Source organism: Pristis pectinata, chromosome 15, assembly GCF_009764475.1.
Source record: "Pristis pectinata isolate sPriPec2 chromosome 15, sPriPec2.1.pri, whole genome shotgun sequence".
NCBI lineage: Eukaryota > Metazoa > Chordata > Chondrichthyes > Rhinopristiformes > Pristidae > Pristis > Pristis pectinata.
Window position 1 is genome coordinate 28,385,892 of NC_067419.1, and position 27,066 is coordinate 28,412,957.

Sequence of the window (27,066 nt, forward strand, 5' to 3'; positions counted from 1 at the left end):
GTAATTATTAAAAGTTTATTTAGTACAGTTTGGGAGTTCCAAGATAATATTGTTTCCATAGTTGAAAAATTCCACTATCTAGATTACCCAAGAAGAGAAAATGGAAATTGACAAACTAGTTTTAAATAATACAGTACTCTCATTTGTTACAATATTTAGAAAGTTACCACATAACAATATTAATCCAATGATTTCAAAGTTAACTTTCAATGCTTCTTTGTGCTTTATTTTTATGGGTATTTTCAATCTAAATTACACATTTCTGAACTAGTATGTACTTATTCAGCAATTGAGAATAACATGGCATGATAATATCAGGCAAAATTGTCTGGAAACTGATGTAAATAAATATGTATCTCACTTCAAAAAAATCCATAAGTTTTATTTGGTCGTGCTGAGAATCACAAGTGAGAAGTATGTAATGCAGATAATTTTCCATGCCCCAATAATTGCTTCAAAGTTGTTATAATCATAACATTTTCATTTTTTTTTGCATTTTAAAGTGAACTTTAAAATTGCCTTTTGTTGCTAGAGCTGCCATTTTATGAATTTGAATTTCTTTTATTTTCTTCACATTTTACAATCAGAACCTTGGCACAATTGTTTAATTGCCAGGCATATTAATTACACAATTTATGGTGTCAATTTGTGCTGAGATCTCAATTTGCAATATTGAAATATGTTCTTCCTGTCCTACTGTCAGTGAGTCAGGCTGAAATTTGGTTCCATTAGTAGTAACAGGTCCCCGTGCCTGAAATAATGACCCTTTCTGAAATGTGTGCTGTAACAATGAATGAGACTGTTGTAGGACGAGGAAGAAGTACTATAGGCTCACTTGTGCCCTGATCTGATGTCATTGCATGCAAACCTTCAGCAGAAGTCACTGGATAGTGATCTGAGGCAGTAATTCTGCACGATTTCCCCTCTCCCTAGGCCAGGAATATTGAGGTTGATGAATGTGCTTCTACTTCTGGCCTGACTTTAATCAAAAGATTGATCTGTATGGCACAATGCCATTAGTATGTTTATCCTAAGAGCCACTGGGAGACTTCACAATTGGAACTTTAACATAAAAACCAGGTCAACCTGAAACAAATGTTGAGTGAGCACCAAGCATGCTGAAAGAAAGAAACCTGACTGAAATCCACATCAGTTCTTGCTCGAATGATGGAGATGAGCTGTAACTAATTCTGCCTATAAGAGAAATGCAGCGGGAATCTAACTAAACATCTGGCAATTGAACATCAAAAATAAATTGATCGCCAGGCCCCGAATTGTAAGGAAGCAATTACATTATATATAGACCCTGATTCTGACTCTTGTTGAGCAATTTGAGATCTTCATGAATCGATGCAGAAAATTCAGTGGATGGTTGGGGATCATGCATATTTTGGGCCATATTCATGGAAAGCAGATCATGGCAGAAAACAAGGGCATGCTGATCTTTCTGAAGTTGGACTGTCATGTCTTGTGGATTATAACACTTACTTGATTAGAGATAAGCAGCAAACTAAAACAAAAATCAGAACTTTTATAGAGAAACAAAGGACTGCAGATGCTGGAATCTCAATGAAAAACACGATGATGCTGGAGGAACTCAGCAGGCCGGGCAGCATCCATGGAGAAAAGCAGGCGATCAACGTTTTGGGTCAGGATCCTTCTTCAGGACTGAAGATAGGAAAGGGGGAAGACCAATATATAGGAGGGAAAAGCAGAGCAGTGATAGTGGACAAAAGAGGGGAGGTGGGGTGGGCACAGGGTGGTGATAGGTAGGAGATAGTGATAGGCAGGTGCCTATCTTTTATAGACTTTTGTTGAATCTTTCAATCTTACTCCAAAATTATGATTTTCAAATGTTAAAAGTAAAGGGCAACAACATTTCAATGACACAGCATTTCTGTCAAGGAAAAAGATGCATCCTATTTAAATATTGCTTTAGAGAAGTCTTACACCAATGACTTCCAAACAAGTACCCTGGTATAATGAAAACAATGTCTTCGCATAAAATAATTTAGGTTGTTAAGGAAAGTAGACACTTCTGTAGATTCAGATAGAATGAAGACTGGAGACTGGTTGGTTTAGTTAATAGGGGGGGAAACAACACGTGTTATCTGTTCCATGATGAAGGTCCCTCTTATCTTTCATGTCTGATCTAGCCAATCGGCATTCGTAGGAGCTTTGCATGTGTGCACATCTGTCATTTCGTGGCATTCCTTACAGCGGACTACACAGCACCAGTGAAATTTACATTCACACTTTGTCACTCGCATGATACGGGATGTGTCATATCCTCGTCCACAGCACATCACTTCGCAACCGTCCATCCCTCGAGAGGTCCTGTTGCACACTCTGCCTGCTGTACCCAAAGAACCTGCCAAATAAGGGATAAATATCACAAGTTTTCATGACACTGAAAACAGGTAACTGATAGATGACACAAGAATTTCCCTTTAATGTTTAAGAACAAGTTCTCACACATGAATAACTTGTAGTGTGTTTAAGAATGCTGAGATATATGAACCATGCTAAATGTTATATTTCTACTATCTCTGAGTCCAATTCCAGTATCTGATTAGCATGCAGCTGTCTGATATATGATAACACACAAAGATATCAAACTGTACCTGGTCATTCCATTTGACTGTGAATGATTAATGGGGCAATTTATCTCCACTTTTCATTGCAATGTTAAAGTTGACAGGTAATCCATTATAAAAATTGAACATTAGCTAAGCTTGTTATAATATAAAATGGTATCTTCTCTTGTGAAGAACCATGCGCAATTTGTTCACAAAAGCCTTTGATTTAGTTTTTAAAAAAATGTTCAAGAAAGCACAGAGAACATATCGGCTAAAATCTGATTGAAGACTTTCTTAAATAACTATACAAGAGAATTTTTTTTGGCTCAGCTCTTTCTCTCCTCCTATGAAGTAACTGTCTCTTGGTGGGCAGTACTTCTGTATTTGGAGGAGCTCTACCCTGCCATTCTTCTCTTCAAACATAAGACAGTGGCTCACAATAAGCTCATTTGCCATAAAAATATCACAGAAAAGTCATATTTTTCTTTTCTCCCAATAATTACATCACTTAAGACAATAAGACATAGGAGCAGAATTAGGCCATTCGGCCCATCAAGTCTGCTCCACCATTCGATTGTGGCTGATTTATTTTTCCCTCTCAACCCCATTCTCCTCCCTTCTCCCCATAACCTTTGACACCCTTACTAATCAAGAACCTGCTTTAAATATACCCAATGACTTGGCCTCCACAGCCGTCTGTGGCAATGAATTCCACAAATTCACCGCCCTCTGGCTAAAGAAATTCCTCCTCATCTCTGTTCTAAAGGGACGTCCTTCTGTTCTGAGGCTGTGCCCTCTGGTCCTAGACTCTCCCACTACTGGAAACATCCTTTCCACGTCCACTCTATCCAGGTATTTCAATATTTGGTAGGTTTCAAAGAGATCCCTCCTCATCCTTCCAATATCCAGCGGCTACAGGTCCAGAGCCATCAAATGTTCCTTATACATTAACCCTTTCATTCCCTGGATCATTCTCGTAAACCTCCTCTGGACTCTCTCCAACACCAGCACATCCTTCCTCAGATATGGGGCCCAAAACTGCCCACAATACTCCAAATGTGGTCTGACCAATGCCTTATAAAGCCTCAGCATTACTTCCTTGCTTTTATATTCTAGTCCTTTCGAAATGAATGCTAGCATTGCATTTGACTTTCTTACTACCAACTCAACCTGCAAGTTAACCTTTATGGAATCCTGCACTAGGACTCCCAAGTCCCTCTGCACCTCTGATTTCTGAATTCGCTCCCCATTTAGAAAACAGTCTACGGCTTTATTCCTTCTACCAAAGTGCATGACCGTACACTTCCCGACTCTGTATTCCATCTACCACTTCTTTGCCCATTCTCCCACCTGTCCAAGTCCTTCTGCAGACTCCCTGCTTCCTCAACACTACTTGCCCCTCCACTTATCTTTGTATCATCCGCAAACTTGGCCTCAAAGCCTTCAGTTCCGTCATCCAGATCATTAACATATAATGTGAAAAGTAGTGGACCCAACACTGACCCCTGCAGAACACCACAAGTCACTGACAGCCAAGCAGAAAAGGCCCCCTTTATTCCCACTTTTTGCCTTCTGCCAGTCAGCTAATCTTCTATTCATGCTTGTACCTTTCCTGTAATACCAAGGCTCCTATCTTGTTTAGCAGCCTCATGTGCGTCACCATGTCAAAGGCCTTCTGAAAATCCAAGTAAACAACATCCACTGACTCTCCTTTGTCTATCCTGCCTGTTACTTCCTCAAAGACTTCCAGCAGATTTGTCAGGCAAGATTTCCCCTTAAGGAAACAGTGCTGACTTCAGCCTATTTTATCATGTGCTTCCAAGTACCCTGAAACCTCATCCTTAATAATGGACTCTAATATCTTACCAACCACTGAAGTCAGGCGAACTGGCCTATAACTTCCTGTCTTTTGCCTCCCTCCCTTCTTAAAGAGTGGAGTGACATTTGAGATTTTACAGTCCTCCAGAACTATTCCTGAATCTAGTGGTTCTTGATAGGTCTCTTCTAATGCCTCCACAATCTCTTCAGCTACCTTTTTCAGAACCCTGGGGTGTAATCCGTTTGGTCCAGATTACACCACTTATCTACCTTCAGACCTTTCATCTTCCCAACCACTTCTTCTGAGTAATAGCAGCTACACTCACCACTGCCCCCTGACTCTCTCGAATTTCTGGCGTGTTGCTGGTGTCTTCCACAGAGAAGACTGATGCAAAATACTTATTCAGTTTGTTCGCCATTTCTTTGTTCCCATTACTACCTCTCCAGCGTCATTTTCCAGCAGTCCAAAGTCCACTCTTGCCTCTCTTTTACTCTTTATATATCTGAAAAAAGCTTTTGGTATCCTCTTTTATAGCTTACCTTCATATTTCATTTTTTCTCCCCTTATTGCTTTTTTAGTTCCCTTCTGTTGGTTTTGAAAAGCTTCCCAATCCTCTAGCTTCCCACTAATTTTTGCAATATTGTAAGCCCTCCCTTTTGCCTTTATGCAGTCTTTGACTTCCCATGTCATCCACGGTTGCCTCATCCTCCCTTTTGAATACTTCTTTGGGATGAACCAGTCCTGTGCCTTCTGAATTACTCCCAGAAACTCCTGCCATTGCTGCTCTACTGTCATACCTGCTGGGGTCCCCTTCTAATCAACTTTGGCCAGCTCCTCTCTCATGCTTCTGTAGTTACCTTTACTCAACTGTAATACCGATACATCCGATTTTAGCTTCTCCCTCTCAAACTGCAGGGTGAATTCTATTATATTATGATCACTGCCTCCTAAGGGTTCCTTTACCTTAAGCTCCCTAATCAAATCTGGTTCATTGCACAGCACCAAATCCAGAATTGCCTTTTCCTTGGTGGGCTTGACTACAAACTGCTCTAAAAAGCCATCTCGTAGGCATTCTACAAATTCCTCTCTGGGATCCAGTACCAATCTGATTTTCCCAATCTACCTGCGTATTGAAATCCCCCATGACCAACTAACATTGCCCTTTTTACATGCCTTTTCTATTTCCTGTTGTAATATGTACCCCACATCCTGGCTACACTTTTGCTTTCCAACGGGAATCAATGGATGATGATTGAGGTTATCAGTCCTCCCTGGCAAATTGGACTATTTCAGCTAATTGTGAGCTGAAAATTGAAAATACGTGACCAACAGAAAGTTAAACCTGGATCTTTCATGGTGATCTTGCCATGACTGTACGGGTACCAGAATTAGCTCTATGAAGTAGATTAAAATTCCTGCCATTTTCTGGTAGGGCTCAAATTAGTTACATATTTAAATTTACACGTGTGAGTAATATTTTCTACATTGTAAGCAAAACATGATGGAAAGACTGAGCAGGTCATGCCACATTTGTGGAGGTAGAAACAATATTAACATTTCAGGTGATCTTGCATTATTTTTTACTTCAAATATTTGCTACTTCTCTCATAAATCAAGCAGAATTTTCATCAGTTGAAAACTTTGTATTTCATATATTCAAATATATATCATATCTCCAAAGATGCTACCTGACCTGCTGAGTATTTTCTGTTGTTACTTTAGATTTACAACATCCATGGTATTCTGCTTTCATACCTTGTATTTCCTATTCAAGATAACATCCTTAGCAGTGCAATTCCTAATGGTGAATCCCAGACCTGATAGTGTTAATATTTTACAATGGAACATGTCCACAATTCACAATAATTGTCAACACGATGAATTATCAGATATAATGGAATCATGAATGTTATGAGGTAAAGTCTTCAACAGAGCTTAGTCTTCAAGCTTTGCAGGTTTTGTAAGAACAATGTTGATTCATGTTCATCAAGAATTAAATGGAGGCTGCTTATATTAACTGCCGTGTTCAAACTTGACTAAGCTCTTCTTTTTGATCTTATTTTCACCCAGTAAGGTAAATATGCCCATTTGCAGCCAACATTAGTGTTGAAGCATTTCTCCAATCCTTTTAGCATCTATTTCGTATCTGTATTCCTTTTCATTTCTCAGCCGATATGATATGCCATCTGATACATAATATTTACCAGGCACATCAACAAGTAGAAATTATTTGATTTAATTAGTATTGGGCAAACAGTAAGAATTTAACAATAAACTAAAATTAAATAAAACTGCAGATGCTGGAAATCTGAAATAAAATCAGAAAATGCTAGAAAAACTCAGCAGGTCAGGTAGCTTATGTAGAAAGAGAAACTGTTAATGTTTCAAGTCTGAGACCCTTCATCAAAACTGAAAACGAGAGAAAACAAGTTAGTCTAGGTAGCAGAGAAAGTGGGGGAGGCAATGGGTCTAGGAAAGGGAGTTTGTCTGATCGGGTGAAATGATGTAGCCATTAAGAGACGGCTAAGCTCTTTTATCTATGTAATGTGTTGCTAATATTGTACAGTCTGGGTAATGTTGTAGAGTCTGGTCAACTGGGACAAATTCCCTTTGAACTTAATCCATGCCATGATGAAGGCCCAAGCTTCCTCTTGTCATTCAAGACTGATGTAGCAATCAGCATCCTTAAGAACTCTGACTCCATGTGAGAGGAGAGGGTTAACTCTACATGTACTTTCTCATATAGTATTTTTAGGTGCTGTCATGGTTTAATTTAATGTGTTGTACTATTATTCAACAAAAATTTCCCTATTAAAATGGAGAGTTTGAAGAGCATTACTTCCTGTGTTTCTAAATCCTTTTTTAGTGTATAAATACTCTTAAAAAACTGGACAGAATGCATAATAGCACAATGAAAGTGGAAACTGATTTGAGGAAGAATTTAACTTGCTCTTTCCACAATTCATTTCTCAGAAGCCAAGAGCTTAAAGATAACATAAATAATATCTATTTTGAAAATATATTAAAACTATTAAGAAAAAATGCACTTTCCACTAAAGAAATGCAACATGTTAAATATTGGACTGGATCCTGCTGGGTATTGTCAGTGGTTGTGTCTTTTAGCCAGGTCAGTGGCTGTGAGTTCTGGATTTCCATGCATGCACTGCCAAACACAGGAATTCAAAAGACCATGTTGAGTCCAGCAACAGAGCACAATCCAGCTGAGATAGCCCAGTGTTATGTTGGGGATTTGTCACTTGGCTCCTGCCACCGAATTAGGCTTCATTTCAATGGGGATTGTAAGGTTTCAGACGAGGAAACAGAGGAAAAGGTAAGTTAATTTATTTCTTAACTATTTTGCTTTAGTGTAATGCTTTAGCTCATTAGAGCTTTTGTTTAAAACTATTTAATTTTTAACTGATAAAAATATTTATTTTAATTTTAACTTTAACACTATTAAGAATCATTTGCAATAATTACTACCAGCAAAGATGGGGGCTTGCCAGCTGTCAAAGGCTGTTGAAGGCATTTCGGGGGGGTAGGGTTTCAATGAACCACAGGGGGTCCTGTCACCACTGCCCCTGAACTCCAGAATGCTTTAGACTTTGCAAAAGTGGGCCTTTGCACCTGGACCAGATAAGTACAGTTGGCAGTGAGTCCAATGGCAGGATGCAATAAGGGGATTCACTGTAAGATCCAACCCATTTTTTATCTTGCACGATGTGATTTAATATAGTCAGAAATAGAATGCCATTGATTCCATTGGGATTTATACACCTAAACGCTTATCACTGTTACCGCTATCAATCTTTCTGTAATATGTTTTCTGAAATGATTGCTTAGGTTATATATCATATTCAAGTGGAAGTGTGTAGAACATGACAACAACGTATGGATGGTGTAAGTTCAGCAATTTGGTGTAAGTCATCTCTGGAGAAACTACTAGTGGAATGCAAGTTACCCTCAGAGCAGCTAATAAGATGTAAAGTATTTTAAAGAAAATTTTTGCCCCTACACAAAAGTTCAGCCATTGGTAACCATTGAGAGAGAATATAAAATGCAAACTTTTAAATAAAATAGCAGAGGCTGAATTTCCTACTATTGCTGTGTGATTGCCTCTCCATTATCGAATAGTCCAAAGAGATATATTGCATTCTTGGTTCTTGTCTATTCTGAACAGATGCTGCATCATCTTTACAGCTAACAAATCTAAACAGTGACAACTGGTCTTGCTCTGGCTTTTCCAGCACTCAGAGGCAGGCGGAGACTCTAAAAAAGCTGCAAGACTCAAATGCAATAATTCATCCTTCAACCATCCTAAACAGAACAAAAAATATTACAAATGTTTAAGCCTGGAGCACATAAACAGGGGAAGTTGTGAACTGAGTAACCTTTAGGGTGTGTGAGCATTTGCCGCCCATAGAAATCTCACTGAATCAAGCCTGAATCAAACATTAAACCATTATGACTAAGGCAGGGCCATGACCCAAGGAAACCCTCTCCGGGCCCTGAATTCTGAAGCAGTGATCGTTGATTTTGAAACAATGTTACCAATTATCATATTAAATTAGAGCTTTGACTTTTTGGATTAATACTGAACTGAAAAAATAAATATGTATCTCTTGTTATTTTGATTAAATTCTTTCTTGCAAATAATATTAGGATATTATAACTTCATATGTCTGCTAATAATGAGTGTATTGATAATAACTGAGAGAGCTAGGTACCTGTGGATCTAAAGTATCTCATCAGTAGATTTGTTGAAATAGTATGCCACAGAATTAACAGCAGTACTATCATCATCAGTTAGCTAATAAGCATTTGTAACTTCAGATTCTGGAAATATCAGACTCCAATGTTAATAAGCATTTGTGTGAATCTTGGATCATCTTGGGATATTCATTACATAAAAAGATTAATTGAAAAATGCAGAAACTAAAAGTTTGAATATTGGTAGAAAGGTTTCTCTTTTCTCCTGCAGATTCTTTTGAAGACTGTTGACAGAAAGCCTTCAGGAATATATAAAATCTGATGAATAATGAAAACTTGTTAAATTAAAGCAGTTAAAGATGAAATAAAGATCAGAGAAAAGGATGCGGCAACATTCAATTAAACTGACCAGTCACCAATTTTGCAGTGACTTTAGACATGAACTGGGGTACAATAACTGGGGAAATCTGTCTGGTAATCTTATTGTACATTGCATTATGACAAAAGGCCCAGTGACCGGCTACACTCTACATCAGTCACTTCACCAACCAAAAGTCGAACCTGGGATCTTCTATAATTTGCATGGTTTACTTATACACATTATTGCTTTTTAGAAATGTTTCAATGCTGGTGGAGGCTCAACAGGTCCACTGTTTCTGCTGCAAAAATAAAATGTAACGGCCAGTCACAAAACAGTGAGAAGAATTTGCCAAGCACAGTTGCAGTGAATGTTGTTGCCTTTAGGCAGAGTACAATGGGACATCAGCAATAATAAAGTTGTTATATATGACTACCAATCAAAATTGGAACCTGAAATGCAACTGGTCTCTAGTCATATGTTATAGATAATATCAAAATGACCTTCATAAATGCAAAAGACAGTTGTAATCTCTTAGGCCTGCTAAAAATTTACATATGCACATTTTTGGATCAAGAAATCAAGGCCATATAATCATATCTGGTTCAGGTACTCTATGGAGGTGTGAGAGTTAGCCTCATTAAAAGTGCTAATAAAATTATTTATATTTGGTGGCTGCTGTAAAACAGCACAAACTGAACTGAAAGGCATATATGCCAAACCCTACATTTACACTGCATTGTATTGTCATTTTGATGCCATATTCATGTAGATACCGACGGAAACTTGTCAATAACATACTGGTGTACTACAAAGGAATATTGATTCCCATAATCAGAGACATAGCAGTCACTATGCGATACAGAGAGGACACCCTATGCTGTGCTTGCTCCCAGGCCAAGAGGATGAAGCCTGAGGTCAGTTTCAGTCGTGTGCATCCACATCAACCATGGTGCATCCTGGGTTCAGCTTTGGCCTTGCAGCAGACCATCAATGGAGGATACTCTGATACTACTGGACAAGCCACTCACTTGAGCAGTGTATCTGAAGAACCAGCCCCCTGGTCTTGATTGTTTTAGCATTACTTGCCTTCCTGATTGATGATGGGCCTCAGTGTTGCTGATGTCATCATTGAATGTAATGCAGCATGGGCACCAATGATCAATCAGAGAAGTGGTCATGGACCAAATCTTTTAACAGTAAGTCGATATGCGGAGGATGTTGATATAGAGATAAATATTTGTCGCTGTTGTATTTCAGGACCCAGCAGTCCCCTTTTAAATTCATTGATTGAAAAGCAATATAAGAATGCTATAACAATGGTGTAAATAATGTAGGATATTTTACGAACCATTTATGATCTGCAAACTTTTAATTCCACAATGTCACATTCTCTTTAACGTGCTTCTCAAAAACAAATAGTTTGTAAATATGCCACATAGGATGTCACTTCATTGTTCTGCTTAGCTTGTAGAATTCCAGATTACTCAGTCAATGTGTAAAATAGTTGGTCAATATAACGGGTGTCAGTAGGTGCATAAGTGTCTGAGTACTTGATGGTTGACCAAGATGACATTGCAAGCTTGAGTTTCAAAAAGACTGTTCAATGATATTTATCACGATAATGAGAGAGTTTCAATGATTTTTACTCTGGTTGTTTTTGGAGGGAGAACTATGTCCATGTATAATGATATTGGGACAAAGATAGGGACCTTGATATCATGCTTCCTGCCAGTTGCAATGAAACCATGATGGCCTGTTAACTGCTACAACATTGGGAAAGAGAACAATACATATACCCTGTGTTATAACTTTAATGCTCACTGCTAAAAATTCAACGCCTGAATTTTGTAGCACTAACATTTCTCATTTTGAGCAGAAGTTTCAAATGGATTAAATATATTTGAAAGTGGCCTCAATGTTGCATTGAATAGCTGACTTTTGCAGGAACTCAGCTATACATCCACTTAACAATTTTTCATTCAGAAATACAAACCAAAGCATCACTTAAGAAGTTGGATTATGGAGTTCTGCGATAAAAAATTTAAAAATTTTGACAGGATGGTACAGGATAGAAAGAATCAGACTATTTCCAGCAACTGAAGGACTTTGAATGAGTACCTATAGATTTAAAATGAAATTCAAAGGATTTGCAACAGTCGGCAGGAGATATTTCAATGCAGTGACAATTGAGAAGCTGTGAAATTCTCTTAGTGTTAGAAATTGAAGCAGAGATAATTGGATAGGTGGCTAAAGGAAAAAAGGATGAAAGAATATGGGAACTTGTAAAAGAAGGAAATTTAATTAGAAAAAATCATTTGGATAGATGATAAGTGTAATTTCTCATAGGTTGGACTAAATGAATTATTCCCCACTGAAATTCCCATGTATTCCTAAATCTGTAATTTTCATCTAGATTTCACAACCATTAAGGATAGGTCTGTGTTAGGAAAGGGTTAAACCTGCGATGTTTCATTTTAGAATTACAATTTTCTATATAGATCCTATTTTGGTGTTAAAAGCTTTCATTGTATATTTACAACATGCTGTTGCCAGTTATTGCCAATTCTTTGCATTTCATAGCCCAGAGTGTAAGTATTTTACAGATCTGACTGTGAAATTTGCCTTTGACACATTGCAGTTTTCTTAGGTCAAGTGAAAGGTATAAAGGAAAGGAAAATCATCAGCAGATGTTGTGGTGGAAACGTTCCACAGACGTTCTTCATTTTCAACACATTTACTGCTATTTGTATGTAATGAAACTAACAGATGTCACAAAAATAGACTCAACACATGTCCTTTAAAAGCCATAAATGCCAGCTCTTCATGACTGTCATAAATTTTTTGATAATCTTGTTGGTATGAATTTTAGATCGATAAATATACATAATATATTAGAATCAAAGTATGTGCTATTTAAAAAAAAGCCCTAATCCTTTCATTCTGAGCAATTATTTTCTGTAATATTGAATGGTTACAGTTTCCATGGTGCCTCAAAACATATTAAGTGTATATTTTCATGTCAATTGCCCTTGGCAACCAAGAACATTATAGAAAAAGGAAAAAAAAAACTAAAACAGTTTCTAATGAAATAAGATTTTCCTGCCTATCATTAGCTTGCAGTTATATTCTGGCACACACGACAGGAGATTGTTATATATTCTGATAGATTACCATATGGACTTTAAAGAAAGCAAGTGAGTGCCAACAAAAAGTGTGAGTAAAACAAAAGCATGAATTTGCAAGATGTTATGCAAACATTTCCAGGGAACACCAATGTTTGCTTTAGGACTGTAAAATTTGCAGAGATGATTGAACACTGTATCTTTGCCAAGAATTATACAGACGTAACCTCGTGTTGGAATACTGCTCCCACTGTCAAAAGATTGCCACCCACAGTTGTTCAAGGCAAAACGGTTTAAAGTACAAACTCATTTCCTTTTTCTCAGCAGCTACTATATTTAATAGTCAAAAGATGGGATCTTGTAAGTTGGAGTAACAGAACCTTGAAGTAAAAGAATTTTGCTGGCAGTGTCCTGCCCACAGTTGCCACCAATGGACCCATACGAACCTGGTTTGAATGTAGAGGGCCTATGCTGCTGGTCCAGAGCATCCTAGATTCCAGTGGCACAGTGTAGCAATAGCAGAGCATCCAATGGCCCTCTGAAGAAGTCCTGCTCTAAAAATGCCATGATAGGCAACAGAGCTTTTCACCAGCTTTGCTGGTTATCAATATTGCTAAGGTTTTTAAAAGTCTCTAGAAAAGACATTTAAATAATTACAACCATTACGTTAAACTGAAGTGATTAACAACACAAGAACTTGCCTAAACTTTATCTAAGCAGAGGACCTCCAATCCCAATTAAGATTAATGGGGTGATGAATCCTGCATCAGTTTAGCTGAGGAATCTCAGCAAAATGCAGATCCACTGCTGTGGAGTTTAGAGGCAGAGTGAACTCACAGACTTGGTACTCAGTAAGTTCAGAGGGTATGAAAATGCTGGCACAGAAGTCCCGGATTGCTTCCTTTTAAATGGGTAAATGTCAACATTTCTCTTTGGAAGTATTGGCATTTACTGGGAAGATCCAGGCCATAATGTACTTCATCAAGGAAAACCTGCTGTTGCATCTCATCAGGTTGAATCCTTGTCCAAGTTGTTCAAAGGATAAAGTTCATAAATGGGCATATCTGATTTAACTTTAATGCACTGTGTGATTACTGAATCTAAACTATTACCATGGCAAACATTATATGAAATGATGCAGAGAATGGAAGGATAATGTTGGGGTTATCATTTCACAACCAATTTTAATTTTACGCTTTCCTATCCAAACTAAATGCTTTGAAGACTCTTATTAGGACCTAATATTTTGGAAGCATATGCTTTTATGAAAATGGGCACAATGTCAATTAGGCTATTATGTGACACTGAGGAATTATTTAATGGACCTAACCAGCATAACAATATAGAGTCTATTTCCTGCCCTAATTGAACTCTTTCCTTTAAACATCATGAACATGGCTTCCTAGCTTCTCTTCTTTTAAGAGTGCCAAAACTGACATTTACTGGAGCAAAAACACTTCAGCGCTGTCTGCTCCATTAATGCCAAATAAGTCTGAAAATTAATTCTGCAGTGAGTGCAGAGATGCTTATTTTTTTTGGTAAATACTGTAGTAAGCTGAAGACTAATGGTAGTAAATACGGCTGACCTTGGTGCCTATATTCATTCTTGCACCATTTTGTTATTGATCCATCACCTCTGTGCTTACTGACCCATTTGCAAACTCCTGATTAAGCATGCTCAAACTTTAAAGTTTTCATCTTTTCATCAAATGCCTCTCTGATTTTATCTGTCCTATTTCTCCCGTCCCACCAGTTAGAGCATCTTTATTTGTTTAATTATGCTATCAGGATATGACTGCATTTCTGGTTGTCTCACTAATCCAGCAATTTAGGAGCCTGGACTAACAATCTGGAGACATGTCTTCATTCCATCTTTAAACTTGTGGATTTTAAATTCAATTAAATATTTAAAATGTGATCTGCAATGAAAAAACTAGTAACAGTAATAATGACTTCTGGATTATTGCAGTTGAACATCTCATTTGTTTATCTACTTTAGGCAAGGAAACTGTGACCAACAGAGCCCAAGTTGACTCTTAACTACTGTCTGAAATGACCTTCCAAACCACCAATTCAAGAACAATTAAGGATGGCAACAACTGTTGATCTTTTTTGCAATGCCCACTTCCTGTGAATGAATAAAAAAATTTGGCCTTTTGTTTATCCCCAAACTTAACTGTTCCACTATTGAAACCTATGCTTTCAGCCTAAGCTCTGGATCTCCCTCCCCAAACCCCTTCACCTCTTCTTCCTCTAAGACATTCTTAAAATGTTGTCCCTTTGACCAAGCTTTCACTCCCTTACCCTAATACCTTGTATGTGGCCAGGTTAAAGACTTTTGTTTGATAATATTCCTGTGAACTGTCTTGGATGTTTTGCTGGTTTAAACATGCTATATAAATGGGAGGTGTTTTATAAGGAATGGAGCAGTTTCTTCTTGCTTCTATTTTCTGTTAACTTCCCTTCATCCTGGTTAGATTCAGCATACTTTGAATGGAGATTGCAGTTGTATTTACATTATGTAGCAGTATATCTTGATCTTACTCTCAGAACACTCTTAATACACCAATATTATTCTTCCATTTGTTGCTCTGAAATGTAATTTGAATTACTAGTAAACTAAGTTTATTAAAGCCATTAGCGTGTATTTGAATAAAATTGTCAGAATTCTTTTATTCCACAAGACTCAGAAAGTTAGGAAAACAAAATAACTATTAATTATTTCCCCAATATGGAAAGCAAACCAATGATTCTCATTTAGAGTTATTCTGGTAGTAATAGGGAAGTTCAAGGAAAGGTAATGACCATAATGTCAGAATAGATTTATAATTTCAGTGCAAATACATTGGTTCAGTCTTAGCTTAGGTTCTAATGTGTATAGTTGCAATCATAATGAATTTACATTCAATGAACTGCAACATAAATAGTGGGTGGACAAATTACCTGCTTCTCTGTCCATCACGCAATAATCTGGAGAGCTTTCAAAATACACCAGGTCATTCTTTGTTGGTTTTTTAAAGTTCTTGTTTGCTACAGTAAAACCAGTCCCATCTTGGTTCATGATCACCTGGATAGCTCCATTGTATTTTCTCCGCAGGTAGTTACCAGTTTTTTGAAAGTCTGCCATGGCAAGCCAGCAGGTTCGCAAAGTACATGATCCACTAACTCCATGGCACTTACATTCAAGTTTCAGGAAACGTTTTACAGCCTAAGGGGAAAATAACACAGTATCTTCAGTACACACCAACAGCAGCACTTTAATATCAATTCACCACTGACATCACAGCAATAATCATTCAATAATATTAAGTAAATAACTGGTCCTGGATGAATTAGGGTCAATCCTGATTAAGATTAGGTGATCCTGAGATTTAGAGAAGGATCGACAAGGTTGATCTGAAGAGATTGTTTCCTTTAGCTGGAGGGTTCAGTGGCCATGATTTCAAGGATCAGCAATTTAGTATTAATGTGGGAAAAATTTGTAAAGGCCAATGTAAAATCTTAGGAACTGTCTGCCTCAGAAGCCATGTGATTGCTTGATCATTGAGTAATTTCAAAGCTGAGATCAATAGATTTTTGGAAACTAAGGGAATCGGGGATTTGGGGATTGGGAGACAAAATAGACTTCAGGCACAGTATTACCCAAGATCTTACTAAACACTGATGCAGGCTTAAGAGGCTGTATGGTGCTTCTAATTCTTAAGTACTCACCTCAGCCAGAAATTACTGTGAATCTTAATTGCTGCAAAATACATACAACATTGTTGTAATTTTTTTATGAATGTAGGTGTGGAAATTTAAAAGATAGTATATATTTGTCCATGTTCTTACTAGAATCCTTGAAATAATATCCATGAGAATAAGTATTGTTGCAACCAAGAATTATTACAGCTACTCTACGGATGCTCACAGGGTTATCAGTGACATTCCTACCCACAAAAGGGAAAGTAATTTATTACAAGAAGTTGATCTCCCTAACCCATAAGGTGAAGAACTAATTAATTGTTATGCTTGGCAAGTCTCCTGAAAATCACTCACACACTCCACCCACCCCAAGAGCTGGGAACGTACTATTTATTCTCTGAACATCAGATTTATGGATATGAAAAAAAGTATTTAATAAATTTAATAAAACCAAGCAATATTTGAAATGCTTACCAAATCCATCAGCATAGAAAACAGCATTATTTTACCTTTTAGAATTAGACCCCTTACCAAAATAAACCAAGATAGTCTATTACCTAATAATCTTTTCTTTCAGATGCAGGTACACTTTCAACATTTTGGGCTTTTCCTTCAAGTTTATAAAATTTGATTTTTTAATGCAATTAACACATAATTTTTGGTTGCAAATTGGAAATTGAGCTAAGGTCCAATTTTCAATCTTTTTGAGTGTGTAGACACAAGCTTATAAAAGTACTGATGCCTTTTACTGCTGAAAATATGTTTTTCTGCTGGTCCCTACACCTTGTGCTGTCATTATTGTTCAATGAATATTAATCCACGTCCAGATGGCTATGTGAACAATTGTCAGTAATCTCATCCCAAAGGGCCACAGGTGGCTGGGTGCAATAATAGAAAATGTAAGGACCTGAGTGGGATTGACAGTGTAGATGCTGAAAGACTATTTCCTCCAGTTGGAGAATCTAGAACCAGCAGGAATAGTCTCAGAGTACGAGGTTGGACATTTAGGATTGTAATGAGGAGAAACCTTTTTGCACAGTGTTGTAAATCTTCAGAATTCTCTACCTTGGACAGCTATGAATGCTCTGTTTTTATGCATACCTAAACCTGAGATTAATTTATTAATTTATTTTTGAGAATGTACCGAACTTCAGATGAGGCAGGTAAGTGGAGTTGAAGTATAGGCACAGCCACAATCTGACAAAATGGCAAAATAGGTGCGGGGTGGTTGAATGACCTACTCATTCTTCTATTTCTTCTCACATGTTTTTCCTGGATTAGTCAAGGCACATTGCTTGGATGAAAATAGAAGTGTTTTACCCTTTAATCCAAACTTGTTGTACTTAACCTGAAGAGCCTTGATGTTGACTTTCAGCATCTGATGTAAGGCACAATAATCCAGGATTTTAAAAACTTATATTACTCCAATGATTAATGCATGTTTCTGAATTAAAAGCAGAAGTGTTTTTATTTTTACTTTGCATTTTAGAGAAGGCTGCTTCCTAATCCCAGATCAAATACGACATGTGCAAGTCCCAGAGCTGTCGAATAAGAATGAACCTACCTTTCTACCAGCTCGGTTATTATGCAGGTTCATCAGTGCTCTGGCATCCTTTCCTTTCTTTTCCTTAGCATCCACAAACGCTTTAGCAAAACTAATACCATATTCAATATTATCACTGCATCCTCCCCAGTCGAAAGTTCCCTTGTTGTCCTTGGAGATGCCTTTTTTTTGGGGATCACAGGAACAGGAGCTGAGTTCTCCCTGACTACAGGCTCTTGTTATGGCAAACACGACCCCAGCAGAAGAGATGGCATAAACAAAGGCGGCTTCTCTGCTGCCTGTGTAGGACAACACAGGGCAATTGGTTAACATGTCTATTAATGCACAGGACACCCATAATAACACTGGAGAATATGGCTTCCACTGGACTTCTTGCAATCAATATCCCTTTGAAATTACGACAATAAAACCATAAACTTAACTTCAATAGTATTATCTCCAGCAGAATAGCACACAGAAAGTTACTACAGACAATTAATATCATTTATTAACAATGTTATGCAAATAAATGATCTTAATTGTCTGGAGTAACCTCATTCATTTGCTATTAATTTCAGACAATGAAAACTAAACATTTAAAAATATAGAGCATCAAAAATAGTAATGGAAAAGTACTGATATAAATCAATAACGTAATACCTGTCAGAATTAGAATTTGTAAAATCTACAGAGTATTTGGAAAAACCTAATTACTAAGAATTGATGGAAAACTTAGTACATTCCACAGAAGCAGTCTGAGTTTGTATGGTGGTAAACTTCCCATTGCTTTGACTACCTGAAACCCTCAATAGCCTTATTCATGAGTAGCTGACTTCCAGCCTGACACATACTTATTTCATATATAATGCGGTTAGGTGACTTTTATACTGACACCAGGCAGCATCCACCAATGCTGTCCAACTTGCTGAGTGTGTTCAGCATTAACTGTAATCATTCTATAGAAAATGAAGTTTTCACAATACATTTAAGATCCCAATCTGACTAAAAGTTGGAATATTATTGATTAAAGCAGGGAATGGTGGAGTTTGCTCTGCAAGTTAGGCAGCATCTTGAGGAGAAAGAATCAGATTTAATATTTCAGGATGATGATCTTACATCAAAAAATCTTTAGTATAAATTTGTTGTAAAAAAGGAGTCAACCACAAAACCAACATGCATGTCTATGGCAAGGACCAAGATACCCGAACCTGCCTCTTCTCCACACAAGAAAATCATATTTCAGCCCTTGGAAAGAGGTGGATATCTTCAGGCTTTTTTTCATGCATGTATACAGGAGTGTACCAGGTGGTTAGAGATAAATCAGCAGTTAATAGAGGTTTACAATCTAGACAATACCAAACTCATACTGTTGACTTTTTAATTCATACGATTGCCTATCTGCACTCTTCAGAAATTATAATTTAGCACCACAGAGAGTAGCATTCCATACATGAGTCCAAGTTTGGGAGCAAAGCTCCACCCTGGCTAATCTTACTGTGACTGAGACACAGTACACACAGCTAACAGTGTAACTTTGGCCAGTCAGTGTATCATTATGCTTTTTGATTTCCTTTCTGAAGTGCAGCCCGACAAAGACCATAAACTAGTTTGGTTTAAACTAGTTTGTGAGGGGGAAGGGAACTGGAGGAGTAGGTCAGAGGAAGAAGGGGATGGGGAAAAGTTAGATCAAACAGGTAGAGAGGCTTTGGGGAAGGAGAAGCAGAATACAGGCTGTAAAAGTAGTAAGGTAGATGGACTGAAGTGTGTTTACTTAAATGCAAGAAGTGTCAGGAATAAGGGAGATGAACTGAGGGCTTGGATAAGTATGAGGGACTATGATATCGTGGCTATTACTGAGACATGGCTGACGTCAGGAGAGGAGTGGATATTGAATATTCCTGGTTTTCGGTGTTTTAAGAGGGATAGGGAAGGGGGGAGAAGAGGTGGAGGGGTGGCAATACTGGTCAGGGACACTGTTACGGCTGTGGAAAAGATGGATGTTGTAGAAGGATCATCTCTAGAGTCCGTATGGGTGGAATTAAGGAACAAGAAAGGAGCAGTTACTCTACTAGGAGTATTCTATAGGCCCCCCGGTAGCAGTAGAGATATAGAGGAGCAGATTGGCAGGCAGTGTTTGGAGAGAAGCAGAAATAACAGGGTTGTTATAATGGGAGACTTCAACTTCCCAAATATAGACTGGAACCTGCTTAGTGCCAAAGGTTTGGATGGGACGGAATTTGTTAAGTGTGTCCAGGAGGGATTCCTGACGCAGTATGTTGACAGGCCGACTAGGGGAAATGCCATGTTAGATCTAGTTTTAGGAAATGAACCAGGACAGGTGAAGGATCTATTGGTGGGTGAGCATTTGGGGGACAGTGACCATTGCTCCATAACCTTTAAAATTGTCATGGACAGGGACAGGTGCAGAGAGGACAAGAGGTTTTTCAATTGGGGAAGGGCTAACTACGAGGCTATAAGGAGAGAACTTGGGAGTGTAAATTGGGATGTCCTTTTTGAAGGAAAATGTACCATGGGGATGTGGTTGATATTCAGGGATCTTATGCAGGATGTTAGGGATAAATATGTCCCGGTGAGGCAGAGAAGGAATGGCAGGATGAAGGAACCGTGGGTGACGAGAGAGTTGGAACGACTTGTTAGGGAGAAGAAGGTAGCATATGTGAGGTATAAGCAGCAAGGTTCAGACAGGGCCCGTGAGGAATATAGGGTAGCGAGGAAGGAACTTAAGAAAGGGCTGAGGAGAGCTAGAAGGGGACATGAAAAGGCTTTGGCTAGTAGGGTTAAGGAAAATCCCAAGGCCTTTTTCAAGTACGTGAAGGGTAGGAGGATGGCTAGGGTGAAGGTAGGTCCGATTAAGGACAAAGGTGGGAGAATGTGCCTGGAGGTGGCAGAAGTGGGAGAAGTTCTGAATGAGTACTTCTCTTCGGTATTCACCAGGGAGAGGGGTCTTGATGACGCGGAAGGGAGTGCTGGTAGGGGTAATGTTCTCGAGGTTGTTGATATCAAGAGAGAGGATGTGTTGAAGTTGTTAAATAATATTAAGACAGATAAATCTCTGGGGCCTGACGGGATTTTCCCCAGGCTGCTTCGAGAGGCGAGGGAGGAGACTGCTGAACCGCTGGTAAGGATCTTTGAGTCCTTGTTGTCTACGGGGGTGGTGCCAGAGGATTGGAGGGATGCAAATGTTGTCCCCTTGTTCAAAAAAGGTAATAGGGATAGGCCAGGGAATTATAGACCAGTGAGTCTCACGTCTGTGGTGGGTAAGCTGTTAGAAAGGATTCTAAGGGATAGGATTTATGAACACCTTGAGAATCATGGACTGATTAGGGACAGCCAGCATGGCTTTGTGAAGGGAAGATCTTGCCTCACAAGCCTGATAGAGTTCTTTGAGGAGGTGACCAGGAAGATTGATGAGGGCAGTGCGGTACATGGATTTTAGTAAGGCATTTGATAAGGTTCCTCATGGTAGGCTTCTTCAGAAGGTCAGAGGCCAAGGGATCCAAGGAAGCTTGGCTGTGTGGATTAGGAATTGGCTTGCATGTAGAAAGCAGAGGGTTGTGGTGGAAGGAGTGCCCTCGGATTGGAAGGCAGTGACTAGTGGTGTCCCACAGGGATCAGTTCTGGGACCTCTACTTTTTGTGATATTTATTAATGACTTAGATGAGGGGGTGGAGGGCTGGGTTAGTAAGTTTGCGGATGACACTAAGATAGGCGGTGTTGTGGATAGTGTGGAGGGCTGTCGGAGCTTACAGAGGGATATTGATAGGATGCAGAGCTGGGCTGACAAGTGGCAGATGGAGTTCAATCCGGAGAAGTGTGAGGTGGTACACTTTGGAAGGACAAACTCCAGGGCAGAGTACTAGGTAAATGGTAAGGTACTTGGCAGTGTAGAGGAGCAGAGGGATCTGGGGGTTCATATTCACAGTTCATTGAAAGTTGCCTCACAGGTGGAAAGAGCAGTTAAGAAGGCCAATGGGATGTTGGCTTTCATAAGTCGCGGGATTGAGTTTAAGAGCCGCGAGGTGATGATGCAGCTTTACAAAACTCTAGTTAGGCCACACTTAGAGTACTGTGTTCAGTTCTGGTCGCCTCATTATAGGAAGGATGTGGAGGCATTGGAGAGGGTGCAGAGGAGATTTACCAGGATGCTGCCTGGATTGGAGAGTATTGAATATGAGGAGAGGCTTAAGGTGCTAGGGCTTTATTCACTGGAAAGGAGGAAGATGAGAGGAGACATGATAGAGGTATATAAAATATTGAGAGGAATAGCTAGAGTAGACAGTCAGCGCCTCCTTCCCAGGGCACCAATGCTCAAGACGAGAGGGCATGGCTTTAAGGTTATGGTTGGGAGGTTCAGGGGAGATGTCAGAGGGAGGTTTTTCACCCAAAGAGTGGTTGGTGCATGGAATGCACTGCCTGGGGTGGTGGTGGAGGCAGATACATTGAACAGGTTCAAGAGCTTGTTGGATAGGCATATGGAGGAATGTGAGATAGAGGGATATGTGGGAGGAAGGGGTTAGGTAGTGTGAGGGTGGTCTGATGGACGGCACAACATGGTGGGCCGAAGGGCCTGTTTTGTGCTGTATGGTTCTATGGTTCTATGGTTCTATATAATAGAATTGATTCATCAGGGCAGTTATGGGGAAACAGAAGTACATTTCAGAACAGGTCCTCTGCAGATTCTGTATTTTACTTACTTCTGAGCATGACTCGACCAAAAAGTGTGTGGTCTCTGTCCAGCGTGTTACAATTCCAGCGGTGATGGCGGAATTGATGTTGACATTCTGCGATCCACTCTTTGGCTCCATCTCCAATTGACTGCATCGTATCGGGGTGCTTATGACAAAGCTGTCGCTGTCTGCTCACCAAACCTGGGATGTTATCACAAATCACCCGAGTTCCAAGGGCACCCATGTACCTGCCAGAGTTGGTAAAGATAACCAGAGAATGCCATATTCAGGATATTCCATGTAATGTCCAATGATTACAAACCTTTACTTACCTCTCCTTTTCCACTCTTCCACTCCATACCAATCCTCTTATCCCTTCTTTTCCTTCCCCATTCCGTTACATACATCCCTCTCCTTCTGATGAATGAAAAATAATCAGCTCTCAAAGCATCAAGGCTCAGTAATTATATATCTCAATGAACCAGCAATGTTGCTGTTGGGTTTATACTTCCAGGAGGACTTCATACCCGTAACCTGTGTAACATATGTAATGTATGTTGCTTGAAACCAAAGGCTAGCTATTTTGATGGTATTCCTGATAATGTCAATCTAGCCAATCATACAAAAATTCTAACAATTCTGTGCGGCTACACTATTTAATAATAACCAGAAGTATTAATTCTAAGCTTTGCTTCCCATCACGGGAAAGATATTCTACTAATTTCTAGCTTCAGTTGAGAAAAGCAACTTACTTCCCATTTTCTCCAGGTTGGTGAATAAAATCCAATGAGTCCTTAGCCATTAAGCCCAATAGCTGATGTGATATTTCCACCCATTGGATGCAAGGATGGGAATCTCGGTATCCAATGGGTGATCCTTTTGTAGTCACTGCTTTGCATTTCTTATGGAGTACTTCATCTAGCTGGACTCCAAGGATTTCAGTTCCCTGTGCTTCTCATGTAAGAATATGTAGACTATACAGAGTTAATTCTGCTGCATTTGTTAAATGACACTGAGGCACAAGGGCTCTAGAAGAACATTATATTAACAACACCTATGCAGTTGTTCAATTACTGGTTCCCTCATTTGATCTTCTCTCCTTGCCAAGTCAGACTGTTAGCTAGTAGACCCCTAAAAGGTCCATTCAGATCCAAGTGTTGGCACTGAATTTATAGAGATAAGCATTTGTGGATGATTTTTTCATAATTGAGTGAAAAGGTTACTATTTAAGAACTAACCTAGTTTAAAAGTCATCACGTCAGCATGCTAAGATCCGATGATCTGAATTTTCATCTGTTGACCAATAAGGTTTACATAAAAAAAGCTTAGAAAAGCACACTAGAAGAGTCCAGTTTTAGATGCTTAAAATCTCTTATAACTAATGTACATCTCAAATTTAGGGTCCACAAAAATACAAATGTTTCTGGGAAACTACTGGAAATAAACTAAAAACTAAAAATAAATGTAAGCCTTTCTCCACTTGCCTAATATAAGATGTGGGTAATGATACAAGCTTGATGCCTTTACTTCTATTAACTGCCATTAAAAGGAATTTTGCCTGTCTCATTCAGTTTTATCAAAAAAGTGTCAAAGAAAAAGTGGCAGTGTATGTCCTCTGATCAGATGAGATGGGTAGAAATAGCACATTATTGCATAACCTGGAGACCTGTATTTACATGTCTGAACCGCCAGAAACTCACTGAGAGCAATATTGAAAACTGTCTTTCACCAACATGACCTTTTTCTGTTCATTCAGGAAGGGAGTGCTAATTTTCAAATACAAAATACTTTTGTTCATTAAAGGCTTTTTTTTTCATTCAGCTACTGGATGTGGGCATTACTGGCAAGGCCAGCCTTCATTCCTCATTATTTGCTTTGAGAAAAGTGGTACAGAACTGCTTTCTGGAACCGCTGCAGTCTGTCCAGCAAAGGGATGCCTAAGATGTTTTTGGCTAGGGATCTTCAGTATTTGGTGAGGATGAACTAACGATGACAGGTGGGGTTGGGTGTTGTACAATTGCAAAATCGTTAAGTCGAAGTACTTTGATAGGCGAACACATTTAAGAATTATTTCAAAGATTTCAGGGGACAAACATTGGCTTGCTTGTAGGAAGTATGTAGTTTTCTGATTTTCTTCCCTTGTTGACACATTTACAAACGCATACAATCAACTGAAATGCACTTTTAAAAAAATATGCACATTGTAGTTGCAGGTGTGTTTTGATTTGACAAGTTTAAATCGTTGGCAGCCTTTGAATTTAATTAGTGGAATGCTTTGGACAGGAGATTTTGTCAGCTGGTGGCAAAGTTGCAAACCATTCCTGCGCACAATTTAATTTGCCGATGAAATGGCTTGTGGAGTGATATCTTCCGAAGATGTTGGAACGGCGAGTTGGTGTCCTTCTCAGCACACTTAGTAAGGTATTGAAGCACTATTGTTGCGCTGGTCACGGATAGACACAAGCGTTAATCCCCATCCCAAACCCACTCCAATCCAGACCTTTAGCCTTTACCCATCTCTCTATCTGGTTGCAATGGAAGAGAATGTTCCACGGAGGCCCATGGAGACAGAGTCATTGACATTAAAGTACACATGCCTTAAAACTGAACTGCACCCATTTTTGGTGCACTGAAGTACGGTTGTATTTAGCACCAACTGCCCAGCCAGGTCTCCTCCAAAGACACTTGCCAAATTGCCTAATATCAGGCTTGGTGTGGAGCTGCCTGCTCCAATGAATGCCGGGCGGTGCAGAGATTGGCATTGCACGGATGCTGAGGTGGTTTGGTGTGTGCCCGACACTGAAAGGTTCCGGCGCTCTCGGGTGAATAGAGTGCATGGCCCACTTTTGTCCCTGGCGTGACTTCGCCTGGAAATAATCTCCAGTGCTCTCTCCTTCGGGTAAAGTCAAAACCGGACCACATAACACCTAAAAACAAACGCCACGCCGTTCAGTTTCCAGATTACCGTGTAATTTCTAGGCTACTGCGAATGAAGGCTGCCCCTTCGTTCGATGATAGGAAACTAATTAAAATATGAAAGTTTTTAATTCGTTCTTGTTCAAAAAAGTGGATTAAGTTAACAGCGCTTCAAGTGCAGAGACCATGGAATAAATTCTAATATTCTGCCGCAAAATCTACATTTTAGCAAGCGCCCTCAGAAAGGTGATGCAGCCGCGAAGAAACTCGAGACAGTTGCAAGTGGAAGGTGTAAAATATCAGGTGCTTACACCGCAGTTACAGGATATTAGACACGCAGTATCGCCTGGCGTTTGGTACTTGCTGTTATTCTTGCAACACTGACCGACTGAGTAACTTACCACCATGACGAGTGAACTCGAGGTGCGATCCACCAAACGATCAAAGGCAGGGACAGCCAGAACGCGGAGTTCATATTAAAACGCTTTAATCTGGATCCTGATCAGATCTCTCATGGTCTGTAGAAAAATTTCCATTGATTGGTGCTTTCAGATTGTCAGATGCCGGTACCCATGACTGAGTGGCTCTTCAAATCGCGCCGAGTCTCAGTAACATTGGCACCGAGTAGGGTCCCTTTCGGCGGGACAGCGCGCTGTGGACATCCCGTTGGAACTTTGTCATCCGCGGCAGTCGGTGAAACCTTTGGACTGGTCCACTTTACAGATGCTGTAATTCTCTGTGCTCGCTCTGAGGTTGTGGTAGCTGATGTTGGCTGCCTCAGTCCTATGTGTGGAGAAGGGGTGGGGCACGTTTGCCCTGATGGATGAAGCTTGGGGCTGAAATAACGTTATCGAGCCCAGCGGCGAAGATCTCGAACCCAGGGCGTCAGCACTTTATCATTCTCACAGGACGGACAAGGACTGGACCACTCTCCTTGCAACGACCCTTTCAAACCGACCCAAAGAGTCGTGACGGTCCCTCATCGGTGCTCATACCTCGTTTTGCAGAGAATCGTCGATAATAAATTATTTGATCACTGTAATTGGTCGGATTGTACATTCGATCATGCGGGTTAGATAAAATAAAACGATACCCTGTATTAATGAGACGGCAAGCTCGCTAAATTAGTGCAAAATTTATTGATTACTAAACATGAAAGACACCAAGCAAGACCTAAATATGTATTGGCTGTCTTTTCAATTACTTCTGTTATTAGTACTATTGATTTTGCTGCCTTGGAGATGAGAGCTTGGAAATACTTTTTTTGTAATAAATTCAGACAATTCACGTGGCTGCCAGATCCTTTGAACCTGCAGAATATCTTCAGCTTTTGTCTCAACTCATTAGGTTGGTCTTTGATCTCGGTTTGGAAAAGTGGACAACACTTAGGTTGCTCAGAACTCGGCAGTGAAGGAAGCAAGGGATCTACAGGTCAGTTGCCAGTCAGTTCTGATGAACAGCCTGGTCAATTAGCGTCCACCTCTTCCCAATCAAACAAAACCTACATGGTAGATGTGTGAATGAGCGAAGTGACAGATAAATCCATTACAACCGTATGTCGAGATGGTTTTACTAAGGCTCTCGCAATACTCCGAAGTACTGCAAAATCGGAAATAGTTTTGTTTTAATAGCACTTGTCTAAGA

The 27,066-nt window shown here is 39.4% G+C and overlaps 1 protein-coding gene across 1 annotated transcript; it reads right to left on the minus strand.

Moving 5' to 3' along the window:
• Nucleotides 1–2,141: 2,141 nt before the first annotated feature.
• Nucleotides 2,142–25,897, minus strand: wnt2 (wingless-type MMTV integration site family member 2). The gene is made up of 5 exons (XM_052030054.1): nucleotides 25,824–25,897; nucleotides 22,534–22,754; nucleotides 17,840–18,117; nucleotides 15,535–15,799; nucleotides 2,142–2,371 (listed from the first exon to the last, which is right to left on the minus strand). Exons 1-5 carry the CDS (start codon nucleotides 25,895–25,897, stop codon nucleotides 2,142–2,144), a joined length of 1,068 nt encoding a protein of 355 aa, XP_051886014.1.
• Between the last annotated feature and the right edge of the window lie 1,169 nt (nucleotides 25,898–27,066).